The following is a 27,384-nucleotide window of genomic DNA, read 5'->3' as shown; positions in this document are numbered from 1 at the left end:
GCCGGTCCCTCTAAGAAGAATTTTAATACGCCGCCAGTGAGTTGCGCGACCCGAGAGCCGCGCACACCTAAATGACGACGCCTATTTAGCAGGCTAGAGTCTCGTTCGTTACCGGAATTAACCAGACAAATCGCTCCACCAACTAAGAACGGCCATGCACCACCACCCACCGAATCAAGAAAGAGCTATTAATCTGTCAATCCTTCCGGTGTCCGGGCCTGGTGAGATTTCCCGTGTTGAGTCAAATTAAGCCGCAGGCTCCACTCCTGGTGGTGCCCTTCCGTCAATTCCTTTAAGTTTCAGCTTTGCAACCATACTCCCCCCGGAGTCCAAAATCTTTGGTTTCCCGGAAGCTGCCCGCCGAGCCATTGTAGTAACGTCGGCGGATCGCTAGATGACATATTTACGGTTAGAACTAGGGCGGTATCTAATCGCCTTCGAACCTCTAACTTTCGTTCTTGATTGATGAAAACACCTTTGGCAAATGCTTTCGCTGATGTTCGTCTTGCGACGATCCAAGAATTTCACCTCTAACGTCGCAATACGAATGCCCCCAGTTATCCCTATTAATCATTACCTCGGAGTTCTGAAAACCAACAAAATAGAACCGAGATCATATTCTATTATTCCATGCACGAAATATTCAAGCGGCATTTTGAGCCCGCTTTGAGCACTCTAATTTGTTCAAAGTAAAATTGTCGGCCCACCTCGACACTCACTGAAGAGCACCGCGATAGGATTTTGATATTGAACCGGCTTTTAACGACCGGCTCACCGACGATATGCTCCGCAAACGTGTCAGTATCACCGCGGATGCGGTGCACCGACAGCGCGGCGCACAAATGCAACTACGAGCTTTTTAACCGCAACAATTTTAGTATACGCTATTGGAGCTGGAATTACCGCGGCTGCTGGCACCAGACTTGCCCTCCAATTGTTCCTCGTTAAAATATTTAAAGTGTACTCATTCCGATTACGAGGCCTCGTAAGAGTCCCGTATCGTTATTTTTCGTCACTACCTCCCCGTGCCGGGAGTGGGTAATTTGCGCGCCTGCTGCCTTCCTTGGATGTGGTAGCCGTTTCTCAGGCTCCCTCTCCGGAATCGAACCCTGATTCCCCGTTACCCGTGACAACCATGGTAGTCGCAGAAACTACCATCGAAAGTTGATAAGGCAGACATTTGAAAGATGCGTCGCCGGTACTGGACCATGCGATCGGCAAAAGTTATCCAGATTCATCAAAATTAACGACTTCAGACGCCAGGCCCTCCGTCGATTGGTTTTGATCTAATAAAAGCACTCATTCCATCACTGGTCAGAGTTCTGATTGCATGTATTAGCTCTAGAATTACCACAGTTATCCAAGTAACTGAGTAAGATCTAAGGAACCAAAACTGATATATTGAGCCATTCGCGGTATCGCCTTAATACGGCTTGCACTGAGACATGCATGGCTTAATCTTTGAGACAAGCATATAACTACTGGCAGGATCAACCAGGGAGCTAACTAAAGCTTCCGCTAGAGCCTCAAACGTGACACGACGATGCCGCCGCGACGTTCGCTTCTCTATATACATACATATGCGCGCGGCGTGTTTAAATAACATGATATGCAACGGCGGCGACCGTCACACGCACACTATTCACACACGCGCGCGCGCACACGTGGATAAATCTGAACACAGTCAGTTAAATCGTTGAAAGTATCATCTTAACGAGACACCCCTTAACAATTCCCATTCGCATCAAGCGAAGGAAAAATTTTAATATCGGTCAACTTTTATGACGCAAACGATCAATCTACGCACGGAGAGTGGAAGGATCGAAAATTGCGACCACATATAAACATCTGATAAAAGCCCATTGGTACATCACAAACGTGTGCGATGTGAGCAATAAAAAATTTTATACTGCCGTTCAATAGTAGTCGTATATTTTTCACGGTCTGCGCTCCGAGAGTGTATCAAGATGCGTAATATTTATTACACTACACATATAAAATACAATCTACGAAACTGACAATCTATCAAACCGTCGGCAGACGCAATGTTACTACAGTTACTAATTTCTACTTCTTCTACTACTACTACTACTACTACCACCACTAAAGATTAAAAACTGTATCGCGCCGTATGCACAAACGCTTTTACAATATCATCATCTTTGGTGGTCTTTTATTATTTCATAGAACTAACACACTACTCTACAACTCTGTCAGACTCACCACCAAACACCAACCCCACACCGACACGCGAACGGCGGCAACGAGGAGAGCGCAGAGCACACGGGCGACGCGGTACAACAGCGACGAAATAATGATTACATACACATACGTACGTACAATCTCTCGCTGCGCACACGCAACGCCCCCCCGCGCCCGTCTTCGCTAGCCTCGCGCACCGATTGTCTCGCATCCCGGCTATGATGTTTCTGCTTGTTTAATTTTCTCCGACACCATTCACGTATCACGCACGGCATATGTACATACATACATAATACATACATACATACATACATACATACATAATACATACATAATACATACATACAAACATACGCCGCGCGCGACTAACGCCTCGTGTTTTCAAGGTCAAGTCAAAAAACTTTGCACGCGTGCAGTCGTCAAAAATAATTCATTATTATAAATTTCGTGGTCCATATTAAATAAATTATAAACAACAACAACAACAACAACAAACAACAACAACAACAACAACAACAACAACGACAAAAGAGGGCGTTAATTTTTGATAGACATAAATTTGAACGTTTACGTTTGATTAGGTTTATGTGTGACGATTTAATAGTTAGGTTTGTGTTCGAAATTTATAATCACAACATGAGCTGTTTCGTTTCTCTTTAACCGACTTCAAAAAAAAGGAGGAGGTTATCAATTCGGCCGGTATATTTTTTTTTTTTTTTTTTTTTTTTTATGTATGTACACCGATTACTCCGAGGTTTCTGAACCGATTTACGTGATTCTTTTTTTGTTCGATGCGGGATGGTGTCGAATTGGTCCCATAAAAATTTTATTCGGCTAGGCCTAGTAGTTTTTATTTTATGAGCATTTTTGTCTATACTCGATGACTTAATTTCAATGTAGCAAGTAACTTTGATTCACTTCCCGGTAACCGATTGAGCTGAAATTTTGTATACGAATGTAAATTGGATAGCGATGAAACATTATCATGACATGGAGCTGATCTGATGATGGAATCGGAAGGTGGCCATAGGAACTCAGTATATATATATTGACTCAACTTTATCGAGTTTGGGCTCGTTTGATTCGTGTTGAAAAATACACTAAAAAGTATTAAATAAAAATAACTGCGTTAAAAACAACCGACTTCAAAACGGAAAAGTAAGAAATAAAAAAGATTTGATATTATTAATTACTACATATTATTTTTATGTGCTATTTATTAAATAGGTTTGAAGTCGGTGCCAAACACTAAGCACTTAGTATTAAGCCCATGCACCGACATCAAACCTTTTTAGTAAATAGCACATAAAAATAATATGTAGTAATTAATAATATCAAATCTTTTTTATTTCTTACTTTTCCGTTTTGAAGTCGGTTGTTTTTAACGCAGTTATTTTTATTTCTCAGAAAATTCGAAAAAATTCGGCCAAGGTAAAAGCACCTAATACGGAGGTATTTCACAACATTTGAAAGTAAGTAACAAAGATAAGCATATGTAAGTATTTATTTTTAAAGGTGCCAAACCACTTTATTGGTAAAAGTGGAACTTAAATTTTGTATTGCGGTTGTGTCTATGTTTATTTTCATGATATTTCCGTCGATTTTCCCTAATACGGAGGTATGTAAGTTTTTCATTCATTGAACATTGGTTTGATTACGTTGATTCACTTTAAATGTGTTTCACTTATGATTTTGGTTTGACACTTATTTATAAAAAAAAAAAGAAAAAAAAAACACGCATATCACCACAAAGCAAAGAACCACAGAATACATAATAGTAGCTAAACGCTAAAAGAACGACTAACTTATTTTATTCAGACCACAGATTCAAAAGCACATTACAGACATAACATACCACAGATACATTTGACATAACTGTCACTTCTATATTTTGATACTTTCAACACTCCCACTCAAAATATACAAAATCACAAACAAAACAAAAGTACATAATTCATATTTCAACAATACCTAGAGTATTTAAATGTTTGTAATGTTTAATAGGGCCTAAGCTCTTTGTGAGCAAATCCGCTGGCATATCTGATGTACACATATAATCAACACTAACAATGTTTTCAGTTATTATTTCTCTACAATAATGATATCTGACATCTATATGCTTCGTTTTATTATGAAAAACTGGGTTAGATAACAATTTCTGAGCACTCATACTATCATTGAATAAAGTAATAGTATACAATTTTTGGGTGATTTCATTCTGCAAATTCCTTAAGTAAACTGCCTCTTTACATGCTTCTGAGATTGATACATACTCAGCCTCTGTGCTAGATAAAGCAATACATTTTTGTTTAGGTACTACATCTCCAAGATATTACTGATCCTGACAAAACAAAACAATACCCAGAATATGATTTCCTATCATTAATATCATTACTCCAGTCTGCATCTACATAACCTACAATGTTATTATTATTATTACCTTTACAATATTTCAAGCCTAAATCTTTTGTTTTCTTTAAATATTTTAACACTCTCTTTGCATACTGCCAATGTTCTTCAGTATTACAATTATTAAATGGGCTTAAATAAGACACCGCATATGCTATGTCGGGTCGTGTAAGAACAACTAAATACATTAAGCTTCCGACAAGCTGCTGATAAGGATTTTGGCTACTACCAGTAGTCTCTTTTTTACATTTTAAATTGACCTCCATAGGAGTATTTACTTGTTTACAATCAGTCATGCAAAATTTAGACAATAATTTATCTATATATTTCTTCTGATTTAATGTAACAGTTCCTTTTTCCTTATTAAAACTTACAGACATTCCTAAACATTCCTTAACAATACCTAAGTCTTTTAACTGGAAATTTTTACTTAACATGGTTTTAAGGTGTTTATTTTCAGCTCTATTGTTGGAAAAAACAAACATACCATCGACATACAAAGCTACAATAGTTCTACTATTACCAACAATTTTAATATACAAACATGGCTCTATTTTTGACTTTATATAACCATCAATTAACATACAAGAATCTACCTTCTTATGCCAAGCCCGGGATGCCTGCTTGAGACCATAATATATAGCCTTTTTCAATTTAAGCACCTTACTATTATCTGAACAAGCATAACCAACCGGTTTCTGCATATATATTGTCTCAGCCAGGTCCCCATTCAAGAAAGCAGTTTTTACATCAAGATGTGTAACTTCTAGATTCAACTGTACAGACAATGCAAAAAGTAACCTAAGTGTTGTATGTCGCACAACAGGGGAAAATGTTTCACTGTAGTCCACACCATACTTTTGAGAACACCCCTTAGCTACAAGCCTAGCTCTATAACGCACATTATTTTCTGAATCACACTTCTTTTTAAGAACCCACTTGCACTTCACTATTGTTTCACCATTCGTAGGTCTATTATCCAACTCCCAAGCATCATTGTCCTAAATAAATAATAATACTAAACTCTTTAATATTATGAGGAATTCTATTGTAAAAGCGTATACCTTGACCCATAAATGAATTTTTAACTTTAGCTAATCGGAAAAATGGCATTTCAATTCTATTCCTGTTCCTTGTGCCATAATCGTGTCTATCTCCTACTCTTGTGTGTAAGTCGGAGCTTTTGTGTACATGCAAAATATTATTAAATATATACTGTGATGGTACAGTAAGGATACCAGTATTCTTAAAATGATCTCTTAGTGAGTCCCGAGCACGTAAATTATATATAGAGCGAATGGCTCTTTTCTGTAAGATAAATATAGTTTCTATATCTGCAGCCCTCACACCCCACAGTAGAAGTCCATAGGACATAATGCTATGAAAGTAGCTGAAATAAACCAATCTAGCCGTATCTTCATCGGTGAGATGCCTTATTTTTCGGACTGCATATGCAGCTGAACTGAGCTTACCTGCAGCGGTGTTGACATGGGCTCCCCACTGTAGTTTCTCGTCCAATGTAAACCCTAGAAATACAGTAGACTCAGTAGGATGCAATACCTCCCCGTTCAAGGTAATATCTCTGTTCAACTTTTTTACGTTTTAGTGGTTTTTTTGGCATTTAATAATAAATTATTGGCAGTAAACCATTCAGATATGTGTAAAAGAGCACTGTTCACTTCGTCAACATTTGGGTCATGCCTATCCACATTAAAAATTAATGAGGTATCATCTGCAAACAGAACTATTTCACACCTATCCTGCAAATAATAGGGAAGATCATTGATATATACCAAGAACAAGAAGGGACCTAAAATTGACCCCTGTGGAACACCAATGTTAATTGACGCACCGCTAGAACGTTCTCCATCAACAACTACAGTCTGTATCCTATCATACAGGTATGACGCTATGAGGTTCTGGGCTTTTCCTTTAATTCCATAGTGATTAAGTTTACGTAACAAAGTACAATGTTCAACGCAGTCAAATGCTTTGGAGAGGTCACAAAATATCCCCAGAGCATTTTTTGAGTTTTCCCATGCTTTATATATATGTGTTAGAAGTGCAACTCCAGCATCTGTGGTTGAGCGCCCCTTTGCGAAACCAAACTGTTTGGTGTGCAGTAAATTATTAGATGCAAAATGACTACTCAATTGGTTTAATATTAACTTCTCGAATACCTTACTTAATGTTGGTAAAATAGAGATAGGTCTATAATTGTTACAGTCTTCTTGATCGCCCTTCTTAAATAGAGGTATAACTTTACTAAGCTTTAGTAAATTAGGAAATGTACCATAGTCACAACACTTATTAAATATGAAAGCTAAATTTTTCGCAATATTTTCTATTATATTATTAACTAAATTTACGGACATTCCCCAAAGATCGCAAGTATTTTTTAGATTAAGCGTCTTAAAGGCAGTAACAATATCACTAGCAGTTAAGTGTCGTAATTCAAATAATGTACTGCACCCCGCAACATGGTCCCTCATAAAGGTTTCTGCAAGTGCTGAAGACGAATTTAAACTATTAGTAATAGTAGCAGGGACACTACTGAAGAATTCTTCAAAAGCAAGCGCAACATCAGCACTTTTGTCAATAACCCTGTCATTATTTACAAGTTTTATGGTATTACTTGATTTGCTTTTACCCATTTCACCGTTAATAATAGACCAAACTGTTTTAACTTTATTACCAGAGTCGCGTATTTTATCTTTGATATACAAACGCTTTGCAGTAAAACAAACTTTTTTAAAAATTTTTGAGTAATTTCTAACATAACTAAGGAAAGATGGGTCTTTACTATATTTTTTAGCTTCATACCCTATAATTCATAAAGAATGTTCCTGCACCTACATATGTATACTAGCTGTCGCCCATTTACTAAATGGTAAATCCTTGGTAATATTTAAAGATTTAACTTTAAATATTTTTTCAAATTCATTATGTACTAAATTAAAAAGATTTTTTAAACATTTCACAAGGACTATTAGGAAAGGATTGATCATTTAGTATGGGCAGGTTTTTATTAATATTATTCCTAAATTTATTAATGCCTTTTTTAGTTATAGGCCTAACATTAATCCTTTTAAATGTAGGTATGCAATCCCATTCAAAAACTACTTTCTGGCCACAGTGATCCGAAGTCAATGTATTGAGAATATTTTTCTCTAAACAGATGCAGTCACAGTATATAATATTATCAATACAGGTTGCAGAAGTAGGTGTAATTCGTGTGGGTTCGTTAAAAAGTTTATATAGATTAAATGACTGAAATAAATTAACAATTCGTGTAGCCGTTTGTGTTTGTAAAAGTAAATCAATATTAAAATCGCCACATACTATAACTTTTTTTTTACTCCTGCTTAGACGCTTTAATATTTCTTCCATGACTGTCTCAAACATATTATAGTCACTGGAAGGGGGTCTATAAACGCAAACAATAATATAACGCTCCAGCTCCACACAGGACAGTTCAATGGTCCGTTCTACAGAAAGACTAACAATGTCAGTTCGTTCTTTACATTTTACACTATCATGTACAAAAATAACAGAACCTCCGTGAATAGCCTGTGTCCTAAAGTATATACTTTTTAATTTGTAATTTTCAATATTTACTAACGACTGACATTGTTTAAGCCAATGTTCTGTTACACAAAATATTTTAATATTGTTATCATTCAGAAACAATTCTATTTCTAACAATTTGCTAGCCAAGCCTTGAATATTTTGATGCACAATGGAAAAAGTCTGCTTAGCTGTTGTCTTATATACTAGTTTAAATCTAGCTTAGGGCTAGATTGTCTGTCAACACTTAACCTAGGTTGATGTATATAATTACTACTACATAAAATTATAGTAGATCGATGGTCTGATACCGAACATGTACCAGACTGGTTAATATTATATGCTATTAACATAGCAAGTTCTCGCTTATATCTAAATGGCAGATACACTGTATCCTTTGTCAAACAAAAAGATTTTGTACAAGAATTAAGGTCAAAATATATAAATGCATCACTATGATGATTTGTTAAATTATATAATTTTAAGTTAATATTATAGATAAATTTATTTTGATTTTGTGTCAAACCAGGCAAATATGGTAATGTACACAACATAAATTTGCATTTTGTCTCACTACTAATTTTTAACATTTTTTGAAATCCTATATCAATGTCATGTTTTTTTAATTTAAAACTATCTCCATATAATATAATAACAATACTATTTTCATTAAAACTAAAATTATCTAATGAATTCATGATATATGTAAATGAACTATTAGGAGTACAAAAATTAGTTACTTTATGCCCCAAATTGTTAAGCAAAGCGCCAAATCCCTGACCTATATTATCTGACAACACAATAATTTCCTGCATAGAAAGATGTTTCGTTTTAGTAGATGGAATTGTTGCCGTTGATTGAATACTATGTATATCAGTGCAGTCAATGGACTTATGGGGCGGTGGGACGGTTGCTCATTGTCACTTATGGAACACCTACATACATAGTTATTGGTCAGAGACTCGAAGCGATCCATATTTTCATTGCTCAACTTTATTAAGTAATCTGCCTCTTTTATGTGTTCATTAATTTGTAATTGGGCAGCCGAATATTTTTGTTTGAGGTCAATTAATGTGCCATTTAATGAGTCTATTTTCTCCTTCAGTTCAGAAGTTTCTACTTCATATAACATTTTATAATGTTCTAAGTCCCTATGATAACTATCTAACTCTTTCACAAGACTGTTATTTTTATTTTGTAATTGTACTACATTTTTCCATGAAAATCTATTTCTAATAATTGATTTTGTACGTTTTATAAACTTACATAATTTAAGATATTTTTTCAATTTGTTATGTGAATTGAACTTAATGTTCCTACTGTTTTCAAAGCCACTTAACTGTTCACATTCAACCAGTTCACCATAAAGACTGTTGGATGAATTGCATAGCCGCTTGGAGTTATCCTCTTGAACCTCCATTAAACTGCATTCCAGTTCAACGATACGACTGAGAGCCTTCTCGTGGTCATTGGAACACTGTTGGAAGCTGTCAACAATGTCTTGGAGGGCTGTGCACTTGTTTTGGCTGTCCATATATTGAGTGTGGAGTTCAGCTAGTTCGGCCTTCAAACTTGTGTTCTTTTTAATTATTTTCTGGATTTCAAGTTCATGTTCCTCTCTCTCCAGCAAGAGTTGTTCACACAGGGATTGTGAAGCCTTTAAATCCTGTAGTGTGGCCTTTAGTTTGTTTTCCATGTCTTTGGCCAATGCCTTGCGGGTCAGCATGTTGTAATTTTAATTGCTGAAACAGGTGAAATAGATGTTAAAAAATTGTATTTATGATGCAATTATACTAAAATTTACTTGTGTTAGATAGATAGTGAATAGATAAATAGTAGTTTTTTTGTAAAAATGAAGTATATTTTGTCTGGAGCTATAAGTTTTTGTCCTCTAAATTGCTTCCAACTTGTCAAGCAAAGTGAGACGATAACTATGCGCTCGTGTATTTATTGTGACGTTACTCATAAAATATGAGCAGTGTTATTAGTTAAAATGAATGCGAATGTTGTGTATATTGTTAAAAATAGTAGATATATTAGAACTAGTACTCCCCTGGTTTATCGAAGAAATTCGAATTTGAATTTCCGTTGCCGTTGACATCCACGTTATAGGTACAAAACGTTGCTTCAGTCACATAAATGCGTACTTCACATAAATTAATACACATACGTTGATAATATAGTTAACTAATACTAATTATTACTGTTTTTACCACTAATTATTGAATATAATATATTTTATTGAATTTAAAACTAAGAGCTGATGTTCACTCAGCTGTTGACATCTGTCATGTTATCCAGGGGGGGGGGACACCTAGAACAAACTGACATTTATTAAAGAAAGCGACGTCATCTATACTTTGGCGTGTAAAAACGTATTAAATCAGTTTATATTAAATCCCCAAAAGATGGCATCGCACTTTCTAAAGTTATCGGAAATTGTTTAGAGACATTTAAATAAATGGCAGTTATTCTTGAAACATTATTTTATTTTAATAGATCGAATGCGAAGCTTACCTTTTTTTTTTAAATTCCATTAAATAATTTTGCGATTTTAATCGTTTCATATTTTCATATGGTAACAAATTAATAAACTTGCAACATTTTCTGAAAGCTTCTCAGTGTTGTCTATAAGAAATCAATGTAGTAAAATAAGATAAATGAAAACCTTTCTATATTCCCTATTTTCAAAGTTTAAATGAATTAGAACAATTATCTCAGATTTTTAATTCACTATCCTATAGAACTTTAATTCAGGAAAATATTTTACATAAAAAATACTGCGTGTGATTTAATAATTATATTGAAAACATTTTATTAATTAACATGAAAAGTGTAAAATATGATTTATTAATTGGTAACATTGACTAACAAAATATTTTGTTAGTACATCGCAATTCGCAGATCACAAAATATTATTTTGTTAATTCTGTCATAAAATGGCGGCTACTATACGTGAAGTTTATTAACTTATTATTTAGTTCATTTTGTTGATAATCGTGTGAAGTTTCTAGTCCTCGTGAGTGTGGTGAAAGTGCGTTGAATCGAGCCCTACGTTCAGGCTTTCAAAAGTTTCTACTGAAAATTATGTGCACGGACAGTTTTGCTTTAGGTACCTATATAAAATGTAATATTACAGTGAAAGCATTTAAAAAATAAAGTATTAATTTCTTTTAATGTCGTTTTCTTCATTATTCTTAGTAAGTACATACCTGAATTTTCAATGCAGCTGTCAAATTGAATAAAAATTTGTTGTTTTTTTGGTGAAGTTGAGAATTCAATTGTAATTTTGAACAAGAAATTTACTCAAAAAAGGAGAAATCATGAAAAAGGTTAAACGTAGCGGTGTCCGTGATGCCATATTATATAAAGTTTTTATTCGGTGTTTCCTGTGGGTGTTTCTCATAATTTCAAGCTCAAAAACGAGAAAAATATTTGGAAAACGTTTACAAACGAGCAGCAGATTATACCGGTGAGATTCCATTTATTTGTGCTCAGTACTACGTAAAATAGAATAGTGCAGTAGTGACGAGTGTTTAATGTACGTATCTATGGCGATTATTACGTTTTTGAAAAAGCAAGGAACCTAACTGGTATACCTAAAGTTGGAAATTTTGAAAAAACTTCATTTTGGCGGCAAGAGATGAAACATGTGCCAATCGATAGTTCATCAAAATACAAATAGGAAATACTCTTTGGTAAAATGTCGTAATTGATACGGTTTCGGAATAAATAAGAGTTTTAACTAACCATATCGATAACGGTTGTCGATAAGTGACGCACCGCACGTGCGTCACCCTAGCCCAAAGTTGGTTTATTACTTTCGTTTTGATAGTAATACAACATTTTGAAACCCTTTTATTACAAATTATAAGTTGTATATGCTTTGTCTTAACGTTTAAGTGTAAGAAGTAACAAATAATTCAAAAAACTAAAAAAAAAAATTTTTTTTAACCCTTATTTATTCCGAAACCGTATCAATTACGACATTTTACCAAAGAGTATTTTCCTATTTGTATTTTGATGTACTATCGATTGGCACATGTTTCATCTCTTGCCGCCAAAATGAAGTTTTTTCAAAATTTCCAACTTTAGGTATACCAGTTAGGTTCCTTGCTTTTTCAAAAACGTAATAATCGCCATAGATACGTACATTAAACACTCGTCACTACTGCACTATTCTATTTTACGTAGTACTGAGCACAAATAAATGGAATCTCACCGGTATAATCTGCTGCTCGTTTGTAAACGTTTTCCAAATATTTTTCTCGTTTTTGAGCTTGAAATTATGAGAAACACCCACAGGAAACACCGAATAAAAACTTTATATAATATGGCATCACGGACACCGCTACGTTTAACCTTTTTCATGATTTCTCCTTTTTTGAGTAAATTTCTTGTTCAAAATTACAATTGAATTCTCAACTTCACCAAAAAAACAACAAATTTTTATTCAATTTGACAGCTGCATTGAAAATTCAGGGTTGCCAGATAATGAAAAAAAATTAGTTCCAAATTAATTAATTTCATCTCTTTTATGTCGCACTGTAACTTGTATAAATAGAAAAAGTATACAATAAAATATTATACTTAACAATTAATTATTTCGTAACAAAATTATCTTGACTAGATATCGAGTGTCGCGGTTACGTGGTGCGTAAGTTTTCAGTCAATTAAATAATTATAAAATAAATAAAAAATCCAAACAATGTAAATTTGTATATTTTAAACAAGTTCCAACAACTCCATATAAATAGTTAGTGTATTTACAAATAAATGTCGTTAAGTCTTATTACATGAATAATGAAGAATAAAACGTGAAAAAATGTTGTCGATGTTCGAGTAATTTGAAAAACTGCCAAAAAAATTGATTTTGACATTGACAGCCACTAAGGGTGCGTTCATTTTGTACTTGACGAGTATGACATTAAAAAGTAATCTATTCACAATTTTTCAAAACCGTTCGTATAAAATAACCAAACAATTTGGGAAAATTTTGAAGATAACATGATATTCGATCTATCGTTATTGCGCTGAGAAGTTAGTCTGCAATTCGTCTTGTATACTGTTGGAGCGGGTTAGGTGTCGCGGTGCGATGTTACCGAAGGCCGCTGTGATGGAGTCGGCTTCTGATGCTTCGCGGGACTTGCGCTCGTGGTATGCTTCTGAGAACTCCTGTACACAAAAAAGTATGGATTAAAGATTTATTTCAGAACCAATGAAGACTGTACTGTCGCTATTTTCGGCTTTTTGATAAAAAAAATTATGTACTGTACAGATTAATGAAGTGATGTTTAAATATAATAAAGAATTACAAAATCTAGTTTATCTTATCTTTTACCAGAAGTCGACTTAAATAATAAGCTTAAAGCTGTATGACTATGACTATAGTATATGACTCAGTTAAAATTCGATTAATAATTACTCTCTATTTGACCAAACGATCTCCCCTTTTATTTATCTATACTAATCCCGAAACAAGTTGATGTATAAATTTAAGTTATTTAAGGGTGCTGCTATCACTATGTTTTCACATTACACCAGATTGGGCATATTCAGTTTTTTTACATTGACACTAACAATCAGGTACATTTCATATTTTCAACTTTTCATATTTTAGGGCGGCCGTACAAGGATCGCTTCAAGCAGTTGAGACCGACCGCTTGAAGCCGCGACCGCGCGGTGAACTATAGGCATTCATGCACCGCCGTACACGTGACGGCTCGAGCCGTCGCGACCGCTTCAAGCCGTCAACTGCATGACGAAATTCCACTGTGCCGTTGACGGCTCGCGAACGGTCGTGAGGCATACACTGACTGCTCAAGCCGTTGACTGCGCTAGAGCCGTCGACGGCTCCCTCCCCCCCTGAAAATCAATGACTTGACTAGTCAAAAAAAAAAATCAACGGCTCGAGCGGTTGTAGACGCTACCAACCGCTCGAGCCGTTGATTTTTTTGACTAGTCAAGTCATTGATTTTCAGGGGTATAGGGAGCCCGTGTGGAGTTTCTGGTCTCCCATCGGGCGCGTCCCCAGGTGGCGGATAGGGGCAGGCCCCCCAGATATGGGGGGTACCGGCTGCTCAGCCGGCGCGGACCAAAACCAGCGAGGAGGCCGGAGGGCTGCTAAATAATACTCCTAGGTGATGGTATGTGCGCAGCATCACCTAGTACTGGGGTTGGGGCCGATGAGGCCGCTATGGAGCCGAAAGGGCCCAGCCCTAGATAGCGGCTGGCGGGTTTAACCCGGCAGGCGTACTGCAAACTGGAGGGGAAAGGAGGAGATGATGGAAGCAAGTATAAAAAACAAACTACCCCAGGAGGGTACCACCAAAAGTGGAGAATCCCTCCCTGAGTCCAACTCAGGCTGCCCCACGTATTCTGGGGGGGGCAAAAACTTGCACAAATTTACCGACACTGAGGAGGTGGGTTCCCAGGCCTCCTCGGTGGCAAAAACTACTGGACTGACCACTGGCAAGCAAATCATGGACGTCGATAAGCTTAGCGAAACGGAACGTGGGGTGGAGGCGCGCACCCAAACGGGGCGCGTTGAAACCAGAAGGAGAAAGACTGGAACTAGTGGGCTGTCCACGGCAACGTCCGTAGACAGTCTCATGACGGTTCAGTCATATGAGGAGGATAGACTGTGGGCCAAGCGTAAGCGGTCCTCTGGAGCGAGCTGCTCAGGCTCCTCCACGGAGGAAGGCCGAACACGGCAGGCCAAGAAAGCCTCGAAAAGGGGCAAAGGGCGGGGGGCTGCACCAGCTGGGTTCTGTGTGGGTACAGCCTCAGCAAGAAAGACCTTAGCGGACATGGCATCCGCTAGGAAGGCCCTGTCACGCGTTAGGAGGGAATCGGAGCTCGAGGCTAGCGAGGAAACGCAGGTCTCCCGAGCCTCTCGAGCCGGTACCTCTCGCGCCGGGGAATCTGTTGACGGACGTGTTGTCGACGATTCTACCGCAGCCCTCCAACGTCGAATAGAGGAGAGCCTGGATGCCATCGAGCAGGTGCGCGCCAAATCGTCGAACCTAAGGGTGGCGTTTAAACGTTCGCTTAAGGATGCTTCGGACACCATTCAAGAAGCGGTGGTGCTTCTTGCTCAGCGAACTGTATCGGAGGAGACGCGGCAGCTGCAAGCTGCGAACAGTCAGTTACAGGCGGAAGTCGCGGGCCTCCGAAAAGAGATGGGAGAAATGAGGGCCATCATAGAGGCCGCACAGCCCAAGCAAACGCGCGTGGACTCTGATCTGACCGCGGAGATTTTGCGGCAGGTTGGGGGAATGGTGGACGCCCGGTTGGAAGCGTTGGACCTCCCTCCAAAAAGGCGTGTAAGGCCTCCATTGGCGGGGGATGGCAGGGTTGAGGGAATGGCGGTTGGGCAAGCCCCAACCGAGGACTTTCCTCCTCTTTCGTCGCCAAAGCCCCCTAATAGGGCGCCAGCAAAAGGTGCTGCACCAGCAAAGGCGAGAAAGCCGGAACAGCCTGCTGCGCAGCCTGCAAAACCGGGTCCGGCTGCAAAAGCCAAGGGGAAGGGCAAGGAGAAGGCTGCACGGCAGCCGGATAAGACCAAGCCTGCTGACAAGGCTGTGCCCCCCACTTCTTCTGCTCCCCAGTTGCAGCAGCGGCTGGAGCAGGAATGGACGGTCGTCGGAAAGAAGGGCAAGGCGAAAAAGAAAAAGAGGCCGGTGCGGGAGCGCACGAGGGCGCAGAGATTGCGTAATCCTTCGTCCTCGGCTGTCGTAATTGCTCTGCAGCCAGGCGCAGAGGAGCGAGGCGTCACCTATGCCTCTATAATGGCTGGATCACGCCAAAAGATTGATCTGGCGGAAATCGGTGTAGGTTCGCTGCGGTTCAAGCGTGCCGCGACTGGAGCAAGGATTTTAGAAATCCCTGGTGCCGCAAGCTCAAAGGAGGCAGATGCTCTCGCTGCAAAGCTGCGGGAGATTTGGGACGAAGGCACCGTCAAGGTTTCCAGGCCGGTGAAATGCGCTGAAGTGCACATCATCGGCTTGGACGACTCGGCGGCTGTTGAAGATGTCGTGGCTGCGATTTCTCGGGCAGGAGAATGCCCTACAGAACACGTCAAGTGTAGTGGACTGCGCGTGGGCTCTCGCGGCTCGACCTCAGCCTGGGTGAGCTGCCCGATAGCCGCGGCAAAGAAGGTGGCACAGGTGGGCCGTGTCCAAGTAGGGTGGATCTCTGCAAGTGTCACGCTTGGCAGGGTGAAGCCGCAGCGTTGCTTCCGCTGCCTGGAGGTGGGGCACGTAAGAGTCGCATGCAATTCGCCCGTAGACAGGAGCAACGTCTGTTTCCGATGCGGAGAAACAGGCCACAAGGCCGGGGAATGTTCTGCCTCCGCCGCTCGCTGCGTTCTATGTTCCGAGGCCAAGCTACCGGCAGGCCATCGGCTCGGGGGCCCGGCTTGCAAGGCTCCCAAGCGGAAAAGAGGAAATCAGGGACGCGATGGTCCAGGTACCGCACCGTTTCCTTGTCCCGCGCCCGCCGAGGCGAATGTGACGGTTAGCGAAATGGAGACATAGTAATGGCTCTACTCCATTTCCTTCAAGGCAATATCAACCACTGCGCCGGAGCTCAGGATCTTTTGCTCCAGAGTCTGGCAGAGTGGCGGATAGATGTGGCGGTGGTGGCTGAGCCCTATTTCGTGCCTTCCCGGGACAACTGGGCGGCCGACTTGGATGGACTGGTGACGCTAGTAACGCAGGGCGGCACAGTAATGGAAAGGGTAGTCCGGCGGCGGGGTTGTGTCTCGGCCTCGATCAGTGGTAACACAGTGATCGGGGTCTACTTCTCTCCCAACCGTAGCCTGGATGAATTCGAGCGGTTCCTGGCAGATCTGGGGGAACTGATTGACCTCGCTCCTCCGCAGCCCGTGCTTCTGGCCGGAGATTTCAATGCCAAATCAATGGCATGGGGATCATCGGTGAGAAATGCGCGGGGTGCGGTGCTGCAGGACTGGGCGGTCGCAGCTGATCTCTCGGTCGTAAATCGCGGGAGTGAGCTAACATGCGTGCGGCAAAGAGGGGGCTCCATCGTCGACATCACCTTCGCTAGCCCCCCCCTTGCAAGGCGAATTAGTGACTGGAGGGTTGTTACTGACGTAGAAACGCTATCGGACCACAGATACATCCGCTTCAGCGTCTCTGCGCCATCCGCGTTTCGCGGTGTGCCTTCCCTAAATGATGGACGTCCGCGTTGGTCGATTCGTAGTCTCGATAGGGAACTCCTAATTGAGGCCGCCATAGTTCAGGCATGGATCCCTGCACCGCGGATCGCAACAGTAGAGGACGATGCAGCGCGGATGGCTGATGCGATGGCGCAGGTGTGTGATGCGGCTATGAGCAGAGTACGCCCGAATCCGCACAGAAGACCGATGTATTGGTGGTCCGCCGAAATTGCCCAGCTACGCGCATCCTGCGTGGCTGCGAGGCGGGCGTACACCAGGCACCGGCGCCGGAGTGGACGGGATGAAGTGGAGGAAGCGCAACTGTATGCCTCCTACAGGGAGTGCGTTACCTCTCTGCAGGAGGCAATCAGCAGCGCCAAGGATAGAGCATGGGAAGAGATGCTCGAGGGTCTGAACCGAGTGCCGTGGGGTCGGCCGTATAAACGGGTGAGGCAGAAGCTCCGCCCGTGGGCTCCGCCCCTGTCTCAGTCTCTCGAGCCCCGTCTGCTAGAACAGGTTGTGGTGTCTCTGTTCCCGGACCGGGGAAGATATTCTCCTCCGCCGATGGCGGCGCCACCTGCGTCACAGGAGGAGCTTGCAGAAGAAATCCCTGCCGTTACCCATGAGGAGTTGGAGTCGGCAGTTACGCGGCTTAAAGGGAAGAACACTGCTCCTGGACCTGACGGGGTACCTGGCCGAGCGTGGGTGCTAGCGTTGGAAGCCCTCGGGCCCCGGGTGGAGCGGTTGTTTTCGGCCTGCCTTGAGCGGGGACAATTTCCCCGTAGGTGGAAGACAGGGAATTTGGTCCTGCTAAGAAAGGAGGGGCGCCCGCGCGATTCGCCCTCAGCGTACAGGCCCATTGTATTGCTTGACGAGGTGAGCAAGCTTTTTGAGCGCGTTTTCGCAGCTCGCCTCGTCAACCATTTGGAGGGAGTGGGACCAGACCTCAGCGGAAACCAGTTCGGCTTTCGCCGTGGTCGGTCCACACTCGACGCGATATCTCGCGTGAGAGCCACCGCAGAAGATGCGGCTGCTAGTGGAGAAGTCCTCCTGGCGGTGTCTTTGGACATCGCCAACGCGTTTAACACCTTGCCGTGGGGCAGTATCCTGCAAGCTCTCCACTATCATCGCGTGCCGGGCTATATGGTGCGACTGCTGCGGTCATACCTCTCAGATAGGACTGTTGCGTATCCAACCCGCGATGGATGGAGTGAGAGGGAAGTGTCGTGCGGTGTCCCACAGGGGTCGGTCCTCGGGCCTCTCCTGTGGAACATCGGGTACGACTGGGTCCTGCGCGCCACTAACCTCCCAGGTGTTAGCGTAACTTGTTACGCCGACGATACTCTGGTGACTGCGCGTGGGGCCACATACGAGGAGGCAGCTTTATTAGCTACCACGGGAGTTGAGCAGGTGGTGTGCCGCATCCGGCGGTTGGGTCTAGAGGTGGCGCTGGAGAAATCCGAAGCCATCTTCTTTCCCGGTCGCCGGAGGCTACATAGCGCGGGCTCAGAGATTCGGGTCGGTGGGGTAGCTATCAGGGTCACCACCACCATGAGATACCTAGGCATCGTGATGGATAGCCGATGGAGGTTCACGGAGCACTTCCGTCGCCTCGCCCCCCGTCTTGTAGGGGCGGCCGGGGCACTGGGAAGTTTGCTACCAAACCTTAGAGGCGCTGGGGGTGGGTGTCGTCGGCTATACACTGGCGTAATCCGCTCCATGGCCCTCTACGGGGCCCCTATCTGGGCAGACACCCTGAGCGCCCGTACCAGACCCCTCTTGCGGAGGCCGCAGCGGGTCATGGCGCTCAGAGTAGTTAGGGCATACCGCACGGTGTCTTTTGAGGCTGCCTGCATAATGGCCGGAACGCCGCCATGGGATCTGGACGCCGAGATGCTAGCGGACGTGTATCGGCGCGTCTCGGCGTCTAGGTCACATGGGGTGAATCCTTCCTATGAGGAAGTAGAGGAGTGGAGGGCTGAGGCTGTCGAGCGGCGGTTCCGGGAGTGGGAACGCCGGCTCGAAGATCCCAGCGCGGGTGAGAGGACGGTCGCGGCCATACGTCCAGTCCTCCAAGAGTGGTGCGACAGGCGGCACGGGGCCATAACCTTCCGCCTTACACAGATACTGTCCGGGCACGGCTGCTTCGGGCGGTACCTGTGTAAAGTCGCGAGGAGGGAGCCCAGCATGGTCTGCCACTGGTGTGCCTGCCCGGAGGACACGGCAGATCACACTCTTGCCGTGTGCCCCGCGTGGGCCGAGCCCCGTGCTCGCTTAGTCGCGATTATCGGGCCGGATCTCTCTCTACCCTCCGTTGTTCGTGCAATGGTGGATGGCGACAGATCCTGGCGTGCGGTGATCGCATTCTCGGAGAACGTGATCTCGCAGAAAGAGGAGGCAGAGCGGGTGCGCGAGAGGGATCCTCACGCGGACCCGATCCGGCGCAGACGTCTTATTGGGCGTCGTCGCCGTGTTGCGGCCGCTTTACACGGTCGTAACGTGCCTCCTTGATGAAGGGCGCCGGGCGGTGGAACGGGGAATGTAATCCATCGTCCGGTTCGGTGAGGCGGCTTGAGACGTGTTCCGCTCATGCCGCCAACGGGAGGGAAGAGCAGGCAAACCATCTTTCCTGTTCTTGGCTTGCGCCTGGCCTAGAGATGGGCTGCCGCCGAGGGGGTCGCGGAAGAATTCTAACAAATACCCGCGGCCCCATCATTAAAGCGGCTCGACGGAACACAGTGGGGTTTTAGTCGGTAGGAATCCGACATAACCCACGGCTCCTTCCCCGGGGGCAGTGGGTATCTTTGGAAGATTTCCCCACTATAAAAAAAAAAAAAAAAAAAAAAAGGGGTATAGGGAGCCGTCGACGGCTCTAGCGCAGTCAACGGCTCGAGCAGTCAGTGTATGCCTCACGACCGCTCGCGAGCCGTCAACGGCACAGTGGAATTTCGTCATGCAGTTGACGGCTTGAAGCGGTCGCGACGGCTCGAGCCGTCACGTGTACGGCGGTGCATGAATGCCTATAGTTCACCGCGCGGTCGCGGCTTCAAGCGGTCGGTCTCAACTGCTTGAAGCGGTCCGTGTACGGCCGCCCTTATATTATACTAGCGGTCCGCCCCGGCTTCGCCCGTGGTACATATTCACGTTTTCTCTATATAAGAACCATACCCATTTATGAATTTTGGTATTTATTCCTCTATTGTACCAAAGGTTGTCTGGAAGAAATCGCTCTAAGCGATAAGACCGCCAATTGTACTTAGTGTAAGTTATATTTAAGTGTTTGTATTTCTTGTTTTGTTATCTTTAAGTGCAATAAAGTATTTATAAATAAATAAACCATCCTCGAACTTCAAGGAATATTATAAAAAAAGAATTAGCGAAATCGGTTAAGCCGTTCTCAAGTTATGCGCTTACCAACACATTTTGGGATTCATTTTTATATTATAGACTAGCTGGTGCGTTGTGCGCGGGCTGCAAGCAGCCCGCGAGCCCCTCTTGCCCCTGGGTTGAAGCAATAGGGCAGTCATTAGAAAATGCGTAAGAATTCCCAGTCCATTTGTAATTTTCTGCTAACAGCGATTCCAGAGTCAATCGGAAGTGCTTATAAATTCCCAATTCAAATATTTTATATTCTGGAATGCTGTCGACCTTCGAGGGTGCGTTGTGCGCGGGCTGCAAGCAGCCCACGAGCCTCTTTTGCCCCTGAGTTGAAGCAAAAGGGCAGTCATTTGAAAATAAATTCGAATTTTCTGTCCATTTGTTACATCTGCTAACAGCGATTCTACAGTCAGTCGGTAATGCTTAAAAATTCCCCATTCAAGTATTTTCCACTCCGGGAGGCTGTCAACCTTCGAGGGAGCATAGTGCGCGGGCTGCAAGCAGCCCGCGAAGCATCCCAGGGCAGAAATCTTCAGTCATTTGAAAATGCATTCGAATTTCCTTTCCATTTGTAACATCTGCTAACACTAATTCTACAGTCAGTCGAAACTGCTTATAAATTCCCCATTCAAATATTTTCTATTACGGGGGGCTATCCACCATCGAGGCTGCATGGTGCGCGGGCTGCAAGCAGCCCGCGGTACATCCCAGGGACAAAAATCTTCAGTCATTAGAAAATGCGTTAAAATTCCCCGTCAATTTGCTTTTATCTGCTAACAGCGATTCCACAGTAAATCGGAAGTACTTATAAATTCCCCATTAAAATATTTTCTATTCCGGGGGGCTGTCCACCTTCGAGGGTGCGTGGTGCGCGGGCTGCAAGCAGCCCGCGAAGCATCCCAGGGCAGAAATCTTCAGTCATTTGAAAATGCATTAAAATTCCCCGTCAATTTGCTATTATCTGCTAACAGCGATTCCACAGTCAATCGGAAGTGCTTATAAATTTCAAATACAAATATTTTCTATTCCGGGGGGCGTTTCACCTTCGAGGGTGCGTGTTGCGCGAGCTGCAAGCAGCTCGCGGCTCATCCCAGGGCAGAAATCTTCAGTCATTTGAAAATGCATTCGAATTTCCTTTCCATTTGTAACATCTGTCAGCGATCTAACAGCGATTCTACAGTCAGTCGAAACTGCTTATAAATCTGGGGGCACGGTAGTGCCCCCGCCAAGACGAGCAAAGCGAACAAGCGAAGCGCACGGGCACTACCTACCTTTTCTCGAAGCGCTTCGACGTTTTTTTGTACCCTCATAACTTGGGTTTGGATTATGCTAGATCAACAAAATTTTCGGGATATATTGCCAATAGCGGACTTATTGAAAATATTAAGTTTTAATTACATTAGCTTTTATACTTCAGATTTTATTTATATCTAAAAAACGCTAATTTCGTCACTGACTCACTGATGATCATCAAAATTCTTAAGGTATTTCCTAATGTCCTAGAAAGCTGAAATTTTGTATGTAAGCTAGTATTAGCACACAAACAACAAAAAAATTATAAAACTTGTAACTTTCATCCCCCAACCCCTTAAACTAGGGGATGGGAGTTTGTATGAGACCTGTAATTTTAAATTAAATTTTGATGACGCTAGAGGTCTAATCTAATAATCTAAAACTTGGTTCCCCTAGATATATATATGTATAGGTACTCCTTGTTAAAAAAAAATTAAAACTTTAATCGACATACTTATAAAATTTTGTTACAAACAACTTACAAAAAGAAATGAAATCCCACCAAAAACATTTTCATGTAAAATGTTGCCAAGACGAGCCCATTTATGACTCGCACTGTCAAAAAGTTATCAGATCTCATGTAGAGCGAAGCTTCTAACACTACACGCCCTAACTCTACAAGGCCTAACTTCACAAACTCTACACCTTAGTCAAAATATGTGGCTTGGCCGTTCGTTACTACAAGAACTATTGTATAACACAAAAGTAATGCACAGTGAATTAATTTTTCACCTTACGCCGATGTGAATGTAGCGAAATGGCCAAGCCACATATTTTGACTAAGGTGTAGAGTTTGTGAAGTTAGGCCTTGTAGAGTTAGGGCGTGTAGTGTTAGAAGCTTCGCTCTACATGAGATCTGATAACTTTTTGACAGTGCGAGTCATAAATGGGCTCGTCTTGGCAACATTTTACATGAAAATGTTTTTGGTGGGATTACTTATTCAAATATTGGTAAAATTTTTGAAACGTCTTATCGATAGCGGGCAGTGACTTTTTATAATAAACTGTTCAAGAGCTATGCTAACACGCTCGTCGCTTCGCTCCTCGCTACCTATTTGAATATTTACGCCGGCCGCTGCCACGACTCGCTCGCTTCGCTCGCTTGGCTCGTGCGGTAGGTAGTTCAAAAGTTAACCTTACACGCTCGTCGCTTCGCCCCTCGCTACCTATTTGAATATTTACGCCGGCCTCTGCCGTGATTCCTTCCCTTCGCTCGCTTGGCTCGTGCGGTAGGTAGTTCAAAAGTTAACCTAACACGCTCGTCGCTTCGCTCCTCGCTACCTATTTCAATATTTAGGCCGGCCGCTGCCGCAACTCGCTCGCTTCGCTCGCTTGGCTCGTGCGGTAGGTAGTTCATAAGTTAACCTAACACGCTCGTCGCTTCGCTCCTCGCTACCTATTTGAATATTTAGGCCGGCCGTTGACGCGACTCGCTCGCTTCGCTCGCTTGGCTCGTGCGGTAAGTAGTTCAAAAGTTAACCTAACACGCTCGTCGCTTCGCTCCTCGCTACCTATTTGAATATTTACGCTGGCCGCTGCCGTGACTCGCTCGCTTCGCTCGCTTGGCTCGTGCGGTAGTTCAAAAGTTAATAAATATTTTCTACTCCGGGAGGCTTTCAACCCTCGAAGTTGCGCGGTGCGCGGGCAGCAAGCAGCCCGCGGTGCCGTCTTCTGCTTATAAATTACTTATTCAAATATTGGTAAAATTTTTGAAACGTCTTATCGATAGCGGGCAGTGACTTTTCATAATAAACTGTTCAAGAGTTAACCTAACACGCTCGTCGCTTCGCTCCTCGCTACCTATTTGAATATTTAGGCCGGCCGCTGCCGCAACTCGCTCGCTTCGCTCGCTTGGCTCGTGCGGTAGGTAGTTCATAAGTTAACCTAACACGCTCGTCGCTTCGCTCCTCGCTACCTATTTGAATATTTAGGCCGGCCGTTGACGCGACTCGCTCGCTTCGCTCGCTTGGCTCGTGCGGTAAGTAGTTCAAAAGTTAACCTAACACGCTCGTCGCTTCGCTCCTCGCTACCTATTTGAATATTTACGCTGGCCGCTGCCGTGACTCGCTCGCTTCGCTCGCTTGGCTCGTGCGGTAGTTCAAAAGTTAATAAATATTTTCTACTCCGGGAGGCTGTCAACCCTCGAAGTTGCGCGGTGCGCGGGCAGCAAGCAGCCCGCGGTGCCGTCTTTTGCCGATGCCATTCAATTACCCTTCCTACTATGGAAATTTCCATACAAAATTTTCGAAAAAAAAAATTCGCTTTTTAGCAAAAATTTTTATGTGCCTGGAAGCGGACCAAGTTTTTAAACATTTTTTACCTTGGTGACCCCAACCTAAGTGCCACCAGATCAGAGAGCCGTTGAATTTCGTGATGTATGGAAAATGGAAACCGGGGGTCTGAGAGAAATTCTGAGTATGCAGTTTTGTAAATCTGACCAATCAAAGCACAGAAGTCAATTTTCAGACCTATCGTGACGGAACCGGCGCCACCATCTTGCTTTGAAAAATTGGCCATTTTTTTTAAAAAAATTACGTCCAATTTAAAATTTCTCGATTGCCCTGGTAGCACCCCATCTTCCTGATCATTTTTTAGTTCTACACCCCCCACCTATCTTGCGCCGTTTCAGAGAGCCGTCGAATTTTGCGTTGTATGAAACTCGGAAACCAGCGATGGAAACTCGATTATGAGTATGCCAACTCAATGTGAGGCTCGATTAAAGCCCCTGCGCCAAGTTTCAGCGTGATCGGCCCAGCGATGGCCGTTTTAGAATTTGTATGGCGGCGGCCATTTTTTCCGCCATTTTGAATTTTTTTCACTATCTGTGGTAATTGCTCGAGGTCTACTACAAGTTTAGTTTGAGCACCCCAGATGTAGCTGCTACCGTTTGCGCGGGCCATTGACCGTCTCCGCGGGCTGTGAGAAAGTTCAAGATTTCGGATTTTTCTGGATATCCTGGGAGCTGGGCGAGTATGAATGCGTCATTGGTTTATTTCTCTATTGCACCACCTCGGCTAAATTTACGTTTTTATGTTTGCGCCAAAAATGGAAAAATTCCAAAATCGAGCGTCCCACTACGGCTCCCTAGTAGCGTCCCAGGGTGGTGATCATTTTTAGTTCCGGGACCCCCCACCCAACTCGCATCGTTTCCGCGGGCCGTTAGATTTTGCGTTGTATGAAAGTCGGAAACTGGGGCCCGGAGCCACTCGAACGGGGCACCGATCGATTTGCCAGCTCGAACAGAGCACGTGTGCCAAATTTGAGACGTAAGGATTTATAAACGGCGATTTTGGCAAAGTACGGCGGCCATCTTGTTTTCGCGAAAATCCCCATTTTTCCACCACCCCTGGTAATCGCCACCAGTTCTGAGCATTTTTTGTTCAGACACCCCCCCCTCCAGGTATCACCGTTTTTGCGCACCTCCAGGGGTCCACTCTCTTGTCCAGGGTGTTGGAGATGTCAATATTTTTCCGGTGGTCACTCGGCGCACCTCTACACGATCACGTTGAAATCCCCCCAACTTTCCGCGTAGTTTCCGAGAAACCCGATGTCAGTGAGTGGTAGTGTAGCTTTACTTTCTTTGAGTAGAAAGGCAGGTGCCATAGTTTCCAATAGTCCCCAAATACCGGCCCATTTAACATCCCATTCCATAGCCCAGTTTATTTTGCTTTCCATATCTCGAAATAGTCCTACATCGGCCGCGGACTGCCTAGGACTGTATCTCTATAGTGCAGTCATGGGCAGGCTGCGGCTGGTGTCCCAGAACACAGTAAAGTTCTCTAAAGGGCCTCTGCGTGTTGGATACGTGTCCCCACGTAAGCCTTCCAAAGGACCGGGTATCTTCCTTATGATGGTACCCGAGTATTATGGATTGAGATACACATAATAATAAAAGGCGGCAATATTAAATACATGTAGAATAGTACGCAAATTTCTTCAGACAGAGAATGAATGATAGACAACAACTATAAAAATATAATTATATAGCTTACACTTGGTTTACGCCCGTGTATTCTATTAATACCAGCTGAACATTAGCTGAGAATGCAAAGCATTAAAAAAAAATAATAATAATAACCCCATCACCGTATCTCTACGTTGACGACGTGATGGGGCTTGTGTGTTTCAATGACTCTCGGGGCTAAGCCTGTAGAGCTACTCATGCCGGATAGGCCTAAGACGAGAAACCAGACCAAAGGAGATACAGCCCAATCCAAGGTGAAACAGCAAGCGCCAAAGGATGCATGGCTAAGGGGAGCTTAGTCGCTAGTTTGCGAACTCCGGAGACCAGGGGAAATCCGGTTTAAATTACCCATGCCACGGTGAACGCGGGGCTCTGCCGTGGTGGACCGAACGTCCCTAGCTACTCGTGGGAACATAATGAAACAAATATGGAGGAGGTAGGCGGCAGACAAAGATACAACCTACGGTCGTTACCCGGAGGGCGTCGGGGCGCATCTGGAGCCAACGCTGGATGCTACAGCATGCGAACCGTTGGCGACGGGGGACTGAACAGGCGGGTTCCCCTCGAAAAATCGACGACAGCCGAAAAATCATTATCACCTTCATGTTTATCTTCATCATCTAATCATTCCCCTATCTCTAATATAACGACATATACAGCTTACAGTCCCACTAAATCGCCAATGTCATTACAAGAAACATCACCTTCATCAATATGTTCATCTCATACTAATGCATCATCAACTTTCTCATATAAGTTACGTAATCGGACCAAAGTAAGGCAACACAATATTATTTATAAAACTACCACCAGCAGACAGAATTTAATCACCCCAAATTCATTATCAAATCCCTCATTATCACTCGTGGATGTTGCACAGACAGCAGATAGCGCTGGTATTACTGTGCCCACCTCAAGTGAAATAACAATGCGCAGAAAGTGGTCAACAGAAATGAATTTATTTATTTATTTATTCAATTTAATACACACAACAGGCCACGATCTTGCCGGGTCCATAGGCGCCACATCGATTTTACGAGCAGATCGCAGCCCAACAAAATGTGTACAATTACAATACTAAAATGGGATACAGTTTAAAGTTATCTAAAGCGTATTACAATAAATTCGTATTTAAAAATTCGATAATTCAATATTACATGTATGAAAGAAAGACAATAAAAATAATGGTTACATTACACAATACATTACAACAAAACTAGGACATCATTTCAAGATTCGACAGACATGTTCTTTGAATATGTTTATTCGATGATCAAATATATCAAGATCGGGGAATCTTGTGGATAAGTCATTGTACAAACGGCAGAAACGAGATATGGGGTTATAAAAAGAGGTATTATTCCTGGTTAAAGGTAAAGAAAAAGTTTTG

The 27,384-nt window shown here is 43.0% G+C and overlaps 1 protein-coding gene and 1 non-coding gene across 13 annotated transcripts in view; both read right to left on the bottom strand.

The window, feature by feature from the left end:
* Positions 1-1,501, bottom strand: part of LOC123697811 — a 1,905-nt gene extending 404 nt beyond the window's left edge. The window contains exon 1 of the ribosomal RNA XR_006752285.1: positions 1-1,501. This exon is cut by the window's left edge and continues 404 nt beyond it. This is a non-coding gene — a ribosomal RNA (small subunit ribosomal RNA).
* Positions 1,502-12,884: 11,383 nt separating this feature from the next.
* The window catches only part of LOC123696589 (obscurin), a 168,913-nt gene continuing 154,413 nt past the window's right edge, over positions 12,885-27,384 (bottom strand). For all 12 annotated transcript variants that reach the window (XM_045642962.1, XM_045642946.1, XM_045642954.1 and 9 more), the window contains one exon: positions 12,885-13,353. In XM_045642962.1, coding sequence (XP_045498918.1) covers positions 13,204-13,353 — 150 coding nt within the window. In that variant the 3' untranslated portion in view covers positions 12,885-13,203. The remainder of the gene's footprint in view (positions 13,354-27,384) is intronic.

The sequence above is a fragment of the Colias croceus genome, chromosome 1, assembly GCF_905220415.1.
Source record: "Colias croceus chromosome 1, ilColCroc2.1".
Classification (NCBI taxonomy): domain Eukaryota; kingdom Metazoa; phylum Arthropoda; class Insecta; order Lepidoptera; family Pieridae; genus Colias; species Colias croceus.
This window is presented reverse-complemented; position numbering and strand designations above follow the sequence as displayed.